Source organism: Penaeus chinensis, chromosome 31 (assembly GCF_019202785.1).
Source record: "Penaeus chinensis breed Huanghai No. 1 chromosome 31, ASM1920278v2, whole genome shotgun sequence".
NCBI lineage: Eukaryota > Metazoa > Arthropoda > Malacostraca > Decapoda > Penaeidae > Penaeus > Penaeus chinensis.
This window is the reverse complement of record NC_061849.1, coordinates 22,755,238-22,765,237: the sequence shown is the minus strand read 5'-3', so window position 1 is coordinate 22,765,237 and position 10,000 is coordinate 22,755,238. Positions and strand designations below refer to the sequence as shown.

The 10,000-nt window shown below is 42.6% G+C and overlaps 2 protein-coding genes across 2 annotated transcripts in view; both read left to right on the top strand.

Moving 5' to 3' along the window:
• LOC125042090 overlaps positions 1–2,752 on the top strand; it is a 6,680-nt gene extending 3,928 nt beyond the window's left edge. The window contains exons 6-11 of the mRNA XM_047637557.1: positions 1–54; positions 377–435; positions 1,292–1,479; positions 1,845–1,932; positions 2,455–2,567; positions 2,721–2,752. The exon at positions 1–54 is cut by the window's left edge and continues 110 nt beyond it. Of these exons, the coding sequence (XP_047493513.1) occupies positions 1–54; positions 377–435; positions 1,292–1,479; positions 1,845–1,932; positions 2,455–2,567; positions 2,721–2,752 (534 nt within the window). The remainder of the gene's footprint in view (positions 55–376; positions 436–1,291; positions 1,480–1,844; positions 1,933–2,454; positions 2,568–2,720) is intronic.
• Positions 2,753–3,142: 390 nt separating this feature from the next.
• LOC125042264 (complement factor H-like) overlaps positions 3,143–10,000 on the top strand; it is an 11,338-nt gene continuing 4,480 nt past the window's right edge. The window contains exons 1-3 of the mRNA XM_047637813.1: positions 3,143–3,320; positions 5,858–6,046; positions 6,435–6,638. Of these exons, the coding sequence (XP_047493769.1) occupies positions 3,161–3,320; positions 5,858–6,046; positions 6,435–6,638 (553 nt within the window). The 5' untranslated portion in view covers positions 3,143–3,160. The remainder of the gene's footprint in view (positions 3,321–5,857; positions 6,047–6,434; positions 6,639–10,000) is intronic.

Genomic DNA, 10,000 nt, shown 5'->3' with positions numbered 1-10,000 from the left:
CTTGCTTATCCAGAGAATATGCACACACTTCACTTCTTAGCTGACCTCGTGAGGGTAATGTGAAACGCGTGTTACGTTAAATTTCGTTTTGAGTTATGTTGAATGATATGTATGTTTTAATCTTAATCTATTTGGTCATTTTGTTATGTTTGTTTGAATGTGTGTGTGTGTGTGTGTGTGTGTGTGTGTGTGTGTGTGTGTGTGTGTGTGTGTGTGTGTGTATGTGTGTGTGTGTGTGTGTGTGTGTGTGTGTGTTTGTGTGTGTGGGACGGATATATGTATATATAGGCAGGCGTGTACGTAAGTGTAGATTGGTGCATGAGTGTTTGCAAATATTCCCTTTAACAAATTCCAGACATTCCCTCCTTTTCCACAGACTTACGCTGGCGAGAGTAGCAGCGAGATTCTCCGAGGCTACTTGGGGGTAAACAGAATGTAAGGACCTATTTTATTGTCTCTAAAACGCATCATGGTTTTTGTATTCTGCAGTTACAAAGATTGGTATTGAATAAGAAGACGTAATAACTGAAATTAAACTCAATATTAAATTTGTAAGCAATTGCATGGGCGAATTAGCAATCTAAAGATGGTGATGATAATGATAATCATTATATTTGTTATAACAACAGTTATAGTAATGATTATACGAACGATAATGATAATGAGGATAATAATGACAGTGGTAATAATCATGATGAGGATAATAACAATAAGAGCAGTAATGATGATAAAATTATAATTAGCATTAATAATGAAGTAACCATAATTATCATAAAATAATGATAATGAAAAAATTATAACGATAATGATGATGATGATGTTGATGATAATTTGCGGAGGAGGTTTAGGAGGAGGAGGAGGATGAAGAAGAAGAAAAAGAAGGAGAAGAAGAAGAAGTAGAAGAAGAAGAAGAAGAAGAAGAAGAAGAAGAAGAAGAAGAAGAAGAAGAAGAAGAAGAAGAAGAAGAAGAAGAAGAAGAAGAAGGAGAAGAAGAAGAAGAAGGAGAAGAAGAAGAAGAAGGAGAAGGAGAAGAAGAAGAAGAAGAGAAGAAGATGAAGGAGGAGGATGAAGATGATGATAATGATGATGATGATAATAAAGATAAAAAACAATTGTAATAATAACTATATCAAAACATTTATAAAAAACAACATCAACAACGACAACAATAATAAAAAAAAAAAAAAATCAATAAAAGATCACTTCAATTAACAACCGTAACCCCAATCAACACCAACAACAACCACGCACTCCCCTCACAAGCCAAGTCAAACTCGACCCCGCTCCCCAGACTCGGGTGGAGCGATGACAATATCTTCCAGCTGGAGGCCGACATTCTCGAGTCTCTGGACGCCTCCAGCTTCTACTTCGCCAGCGTGATGGTCGAGCCCTCGCAGAACGCCAGCTTCAACCTCAGCGCCGTCGGCCACAAGATCCCTGAAGGAAGCTACGCCGTCTGCAAACTTCACGGCATTCTGGGTGAGGACGAGAGCGCAGCGCTAGGAAGGAGGGGACGGGGAGGAAATGATTTGGCTGTGTTTATCTGCTTGTCATTTTATCTGTCAATCTATCTATGTCACACACACACACACACACACACACACACACACACACACACACACACACACACACACACACACACACACACACACACACATTTACACGTATATTTACGTACATATATATATATATATATATATATATATATATATATATATATATATATGTGTGTGTACGTAAATACAAACACACACACACACACACACACACACACACATGTACACATAAGTCCATATTTATAGATCTGTCTATCTATTTAGCTAGACACGCTCTTCTCTCAACAGACTGTTGGCGCGACCCTCACCCGGCCACAGCCAACATGTCTCGCACTTGGGACCAGAGCAACGAACTGAATGCTTGGGCCAACTATACGTAAGGTTAAGGGGTTCATTTGGAAGCCCTTTTTGAGCGTTTTTCGTCTTCTATGTTTTAATTGAAAATTGGAGAAGGTTAATTTATCGTTGGTGATTATATAAAGTCGTATTTACTGTTGTTGAAAGATAATGGAGTTGACAAGTATAATGATACGTGGTTTATATACTAACATATATTATATACACTTCATGATTTCATGCTTGGCAACCTTAACCATTAGCTAGCTTGTATTGAACTACGCATTATCATATTTTGCAGTTGGCGATTATATTATCCCCACAGCCCGCCAAATAACGTCAAAGAAAATGCGCTAATATGTGCCAATCCCGCTGTTGGCGAAAAGTCTTGAATGAACTGTTTTACCCTAACATTCGGTCATGTGTAATTCCTGCTGTTGATGATGTGGACAAGCGTAAATGCCAATTAAAAAGAAGAATTGCGATAAGTATACTCTATTCGAATATCTACACGTCTTTTGCTTGTTTATAGTGCAGCCCTCCCATAGATATGCATTTCTAGATGCCATGAGGGATTCCACGTCAGCGCCAACGCGAATCGAGTGACGCAACACCTGCCGTGTCGAGGCCAGCTCGGGTCGTGGGGGCTCGCTCCCTGGGACTGCGCTCCTGACGGTGAGGAAAGGCAGCTGGCAGTAATGTTGAATGAAAAACTTTCTGGGAATACTTGGATGTAACAGCAAGCGCTTGTATGTATAGATATGCACTGTTGGAGACAAGTGGTAAAAGGTCATGTAATGTAACTACTGTGTCAAATGCCAACTGCAGCAATACTCTCACCTAGCCTGGAGAACACCTGAAAATACCTTTGATGACTACTGTTGACCTTTCGTTTGTCCTTGCCTGTGCGTAAAATGAAACAAAGCCACAGTAAGAGTAATAAGTCTTTACCGTCTGAAAGCTAATCTGACTCCTGCAAGGTGAATCTTGAATAGATTCAAAATATCAGGAAATGTTTTTTTCTTTTCTTATCGTGACTGCCTTGCATTTCAACTTCATACTTATGTACTGTTGTATGCTCACCTTCCAGGTCAACCATAACTTTTGTCACTGTCCCTTATTTTTAAAAATCCTCATCTTTCTCTCTGCTTTTTGTTCTCTTATTATTAAGTTATTACTTATTACTTGTTATTACTTACTGTTCTTATCGGTTATTATTCCTCATAGGCTGTTTTGACGACCCCCCTCTTCCGCCGTCGCAAGTGACCATGACTCCCAGTCTGGATTACCGTAGTGAAAACGGGGTTATTCTGTATACATGTCCAGCAGATATGGCCACAGTAGACAACGGTACTATTCAGAATGTCACATGCACCAGAAGATTTACAAAATTTGTGTTTTTGCCCAAGACAGTGCAGGAATGTTTAGGTAAGTAGTTTTTTTAGGACCGTTTTTGGTAACATCAGAATTTTGTGCTCTGAGATGTACACAAAACATTTAAGATCTTCAAAATTATCGGCTGCTGTATGGTTGTAACCCTTCGATCTTAAATATAAATTTTACCCTTTATGTAAAATGTCTAATAGAAAAGCAGAATAAGAAGCGGGTTATGAATTAATATAAGTTATATCATGAAATAAAACATATTTTGGTTATATAGTATTATATGACTATTTTTCTATTACATCGATATGGAATTTTTAATTGTTCACTGTTATTTGGCAATTGCATTTCGAACCAAAACATACATCTGATATCTGGTAAAGTCATTCATTATATTTTGGATATTCAGTTTTAATACCTTACATGTCTTGAATTCGAAAAGCTGCTTAGATCTGCACCCTAGGTTAGCAGGCCTATATGGGATCCAGGCTTTCAAGATTATTTCAGTTTGAAAAAGAATGTTTCATAACAAATGTGCTTTAGATGAAAAATGTTATAGGAAGTCAGTGACATTTATCGTTCCTGAAATTTCCATGCCATCATGAACCAGTTGGCCAATATAGGTTAATTGGAAATATTTTGCAAACTCCAGAAGCCCATATTCCTTCATATGATGAAGGGTAGTAATGGAAGTTCAGTGGGGCTCTCCATGCTGAATGTTCCTTAACCCAATGTCAGGGGGTTTATGTACTGTCCCCTTTAGATTTTAGTGAGTTTTGTTACATACAGATGACGCCACGTGTGCTCAGCCAACAAGGAGTCAGTTGGCCCTAGTGACCGATCCTGATTTCCCCATTCCTTTAATTGGCGGGATATGTGTTTTTCTTTCCAATGCTTGACATTGTTATAATTCTTATTGATATAATGATTATTAATTCCTTATCAAAATATTAATAACATCAGAAACAATAAACTAATAGAAATGAAGTTTAAAAAAAAATGGTAAACAGATGAGATAGGTAAAACTAAGAGCTGACTCCTTGGTGGCTAAACACTTGTAGAGCCACCTATGTGTAAAGACAATAGACGAACTTGTATTACAGAGAGCATGAAATTATAATCTTGCCACCCTCTGACATAGGGTTAATATAGCAAGATATGAGCCACATGGCTGAAAGGAACACTAAAACGTGAGTTCAGCTGTGTGAAAGTAGTAGCGGAAGTTAGAACAATTAAGGCAGGTAAGGTTCGTGGACGACCAGTGGACACTGGACTGCTTGAATGTAAGCATCTCGCGCAACACAGTCACTACAACATAAGACCTTTTTTGTAGCATTTCCGAAACCCCTAACACTTTGATATGATTGCGTTTTAATTCCCATTGGAACCAGTTGAAACATCTTTTCGGTTTGTATCAGATTGTATGCCTCTACTTTGATACAATTTTATACGAACGATGACGCCGGTAAGGTTCGTGGACGACCAGTGGACACTGGACTGCTTGAATGTAAGCATCTCGCGCAACACAGTCACTACAACATAAGAACTTTTTTGTAGCATTTCCGAATGCTACAAGACTTTATATCACATAAAACATTGTATCAAAGTGTTAGGGATTTCGGGATACTGCAAAAAAAGGCCTACAGTGTTCGCCCGACACTGAGTCAACCCCATCGTACAAGTGTGCGAGCTTCAGAATTATTTTTCAGATATATCATGGAGTCTCAGATAGGGATTTATATTTTCATTAATTATGAATCGCATAGTAAGTTTCATGGTACAAATATCTATTATAAGGATGCATAAAATATTTCTGTGCCTTGTTATGAGGAGAATTTGAAGTCACTCATAACCGTCATTGGAACGATATGGTAAAATTTTCCGTGTCCGAGTCATAGGACGTGGTATTGACTTCTGTGAAATGAATATTTTCCAAAATCATTTTGTACCTCTATGATATAAAATTAAGAGGCTCAAAATATCAAAGAAAAAGCTGTGTATCTTGATTTGTTGATATATTTCAATCAATAAGACATTGGAATTATTGACTATCCGATTCGGACACGGAGCTCACTCGCGGTGGATACGATAAGATGCAAAACCTCATGACACTTTCACTTATTTCACTTTTCCTATGAAGAAAAATGTATGTAATAAGATTTTTATTTTTTTTTTTTTTTTTTTTACTGAATCTTAGAAATACATCTGAAACTTCCACAGCCTTGCGAAACGAAGAGTGGTGTGTATAAACAAGATAATTTGCAGAGTAGTCACAAGGTACTTTTTATTTGAACATATTAAGTGCTTTAATGGTTTTCTATTGACTTTTTATGTTAAATGAAGAAAACTAAAAAAAAAATTCCAAACTTTGTATGTCAGTACAAAATTCGATGATGTCCTGTTTTGTGGTGACAACATGAAACATTGTATCAAAGTGTTAGGGATTTCGGGATACTGCAAAAAAAGGCCTACAGTGTTCGCCCGACACTGAGTCAACCCCATCGTACAAGTGTGCGAGCTTCTGTCCAGAGTTTATGCGTTTATGTGTGAGTAATAAAACCTTATTAAAACCTCATCGACAGTATGCATAGCCGAGCCGATAGTAAGCAACGCCACAACCGACTGGGACCAGACAACTGTTTGGTACATCGGGGACAACGTAACCGCAACATGTCTCGACAAGTACCATCTGCATGGCGATGTTGTCAGCCAGACCCTCACCTGCACAGCCACAGGATGGGAGGAGGTGGAGGGCTGCGTCCTGATTCCGGGTGAGTTGGTCGCTTGGGGAAATGGTGTCGAGTTTGCTTGTTTTTTGGTGGTAATGGTAATGCTATTGCTAATGCAAATACAAATGCAAATGCAAATGCCGATGCCAATGCCAATGCCAATGCCAATGCAAATGCCATTGCTAATGCGAATGCTAATGCATTAGACTGCTTATATGATTTCCTATGACCCAACTTGTCTAATTACATAGTCGTCATCTTTGTTTACATGGGAGCGGTGATTATCTTACCAGCCGTGATGGGGTCGGATCATTTGCATGCGATAGGTATCATACAGAAGTAAAACAAATAGATAAATAGATAGAGGTGCTGGGGTGGCAGAGCCTTCTTAAAGAAATCTTCCACCAAGCAAACTTCTCTCCCTCGCCAGTCTGTTACGGCGAACCTCCCCCCGCCCCCTCCCCCCACATGACCAACGTGACGAGCGTGGACTTCCGGAACGCGACCGGAACTGTCACCTACACCTGCCCTGACCTGATGGGCACGAGGGACGGCAGGTCAGAGCAGGTCGTCACTTGCTCCGAGACGCCCACTGAATACGTCTTTCTACCGGCTTCCGTTGAGGACTGTGATGGTGGGTGTCGCATGGTGTCTTATGGTGTTGTGAGTCTGATTCCTTTTTGATTTCTTGATTCCCTTGTCATTTTGTTATATCTATTAATTCCTGTCTTAGTGCAAGCTGTAAAATTATCATTCGTAGTAACAAATATTATTTTAGTAATGGCTGCGATAATAACAGGGAAGTTCTGGTCATCTTTTTGCTTAGAGAGACCTTTTCCCTTTCTTCCTTTAGTAATGATAATCATCATGATGAATTATAAGTATCATGACGATGATAAGATTGTTATGATAGTAATGCTAGCATGATAAAGGTAATGATAATTGGCATGGTGAAAACAACTATTATCGTGATGATGGTAATAATAATCGTAAATGTAATTAACAACATGATAATGGGAATAATAATTATCATGATAATTATAAATACCATGATTATGATAACTATCATGATGATGACACTCATGATAATAATGTCAATTATTATGATGATAATGGTAATAATGATACATTTATTTAGCATGACAATGGTGATTATCATGATAATTATAATGACCCGTAAAAACCCTTACCAGCAGGCAAACCAAGAAAGGAGAGAAGGGGTCGGAACCATCCCGGAGGAGGTGAGTCCGACCCCGATTTGCGGCCGGGGGTTCCTGATCCCTGGCTCGGCATCCTGACCAGGGGCTTACCTGATTGGGACGTCGAGCCTGGTATGACGGGTGCAGGTCAACGCCCTTCCAGGGAATCCTGCACCCTGAAGTTACATGGTGGGGGGGATGGCACCCCCGGCCCCTACTCTTCCTCCTTTGGAGGCCATGGCTGGTTGTGCCGAGGCGTCGCCCGGCCGGAGGCCCACAAATGGGGTCAATCTGCGGCAAGCGTGCCGGGTAGCGGCCTGGAACATCCTCAGTCTCTCGGAGGATGATCGACTGGGGAGGCTCGGGATTGCCATCGCTGCTCTCTCTGAGGTGCGACGGCCTGGTAGTGGTGAGACCAGTAGTGGGGGTTATACCTACTACTGGTCTGGCTGTAGCTTCCGTTCCTCAGTCAAGAAGGTTATCCCTGTTGACGAGCGCATTCTGCTTGTGAGAATGAAGCACACTTTGGGTTTCATATCTCTAGTGGCAGCTTACACTTCTACTGAGGGAAGTGGGCTTGAAGAGAAAGAGATGTTCTACACCATACTTGACTCTATAGTGGATCAATGTCCCCGGGGGACACCCTCATGGTCTTGGGGGACTTCAGTGCAGTCAATGGAACTGACAGGGAAGGATACGAGCTATGCATCGGTCCCTCTGACTCTGGTACTAGGAACACCAATAGCTCATACCTCTTAGACTTCGCAAGATCTAGGAGGCTGAGGATTGCGGGCTAGTGGTACCAGAGACGAGATCTCCACCGCTGGTCTTGGTACTCTGATACTGGCATTGTAGCTAAAGAGATCGACCATATTCTTGTGGATACTCGCTGGAGGATCTTCAGAACTGTAGAGTTTTTAGGAGTGCTGAGTTCTTTGCTACCGACCACAGACTTGTTGTTGCAACACTAAGACTCCTCCTCGCATCCCGAGATCTCACCAGCAGGTGTTCCATCTCGAGAGGCTCAAGAGTGAGGAGGTGGCTCAGGAGTATGAGTAGCAGTCTCAAATCGGTTTGAAGTGCTTGGCACTCTACAGGACCCTGCTGAACTGTGGGATACCTTCAAGCAGGAAACCTGTCAGCTGCCGAGGAGTGCCTTGGGGTCCGACCTCGGCGAAGGAGGCGTGTAGTCTCGGACGAGACACTGAACACTATAGAGATGAGTCGTGCTGGATGGGAACCATGTCTTGCACAGGGAACTGTCTCGCTCTGCTAGGGCCTCTTTGAGAATAGACCAAGAGAGGTACGTTAGGGCCATCATGGGAGAGTTGGAAGGTCCTTTTGCCCAAAATGACCTTCGACCTGCTTTCCGAGCCCTGAGGGAACTCTGGTCAAAGTCCATCTCTCAATTGGGCTCGGTGAGGGCAGAGGATGGTGGCATTGTGTCGGAGCCAGGCGAGTATAGGACCCGCTGGGCTAAGTAATTTGAGTAACCATATAGGGTCGATCCCCTGTCTTCACAACTCCCGTTGGCTGGCACGCAGCCACTAGTGGCTGATCCACCAATCAGTGAGGAACCACCTTCCATCGAAGAGGTGAGAAGGGCGATCTCTAGGCTGAAGAGTGGAAAGGCTGCTGGTGTCTGTGGGATTGCTGCGGAGTTGTTGAAGGCGGGTGGAGAAGCCATGATCTTTGTTTGCATGCAGTCCTGTCTGCCGTTTTGGAGACTGGTACCTTTCCTCCTGACTGGAAAAGGGGCTTGTTCATCCCTATCTGGAAAGGGAAAGGGGACCAAAAGGACTGTGGCAACTACAGAGGTATTACATTGCTCAGCGTACCAGGCAAGGTCCTCGCTCATCTGCTTTTGGCACGAGTGCGCAACCACCTATTACGAGTACAGAGACCTGAGCAGTCAGGTTTTACACCCAAGAAGTCAACTATAGACTGCGTCTTAGCACTTCATGTCCTTGTGGAACGCCGACTTGAGTTTCAACAAGGTATGCTTGCAGCTTATGTTGATCTCAAGAAGGCTTTCGACTCAGTGCACCAGGAGAGTCTCTGGACCTTACTGGGTCTCTGTGGGATCCCCCCTGGGACTATTGGTTTGCTGTCTGGCTTGTATACAGATACCGAGAGTGCTGTCAAGTGTGGGGAGGGCATCTCTGCCTTTTTCCCGGTGTCTGCCGGGGTGAGACAGGGATGTGTCCTGGCTCCAACCCTTTTCAATACCTGTATGGACTGGATACTTGGCCGTGCCGTGAACGTAGTTCCTGTGGGGCATCAATTGGTAATTTCAAGGTTACAGACCTTGACTTTGCCGATGATGCAGTGATTCTAGCAGAGACATTGGAGGTCCTGGAAGTAGCTCTCGAGGCGCTGCATAAGGAGGCGAAGCCATTGGGACTCGCAGTCAACTGGACCAAGACCAAGGTTCAGGAATTTGGGGACTTTTTGGATGTCGATGTTCAGTCTGTGTATGCCTGTGGCGAGAACATTGAGGTCTTGGATAGCTTCACTTATCTTAGTAGTGTAGTGCAGAGCGACGGAGGTTCCGCCCGGGAAGTCACTCGACGACTCGGACTGGCCTACGACGTTATGGACTCACTCAATAGGAGTATTTGGCGCTGTCGGTATTTGACTAGGAGAACTGAGATCAGGCTCTTCAGAGCACTGGTGATCCCGGTCTTACTCTATGGGTGTGAGACCTGGACACTGAACAGTGCTCTGAAGGCCCGTCTTGACTCCTTTGGTACTATGTGTCTTTGCAGAATCATAGGGTATACCTGAAGGGACCATG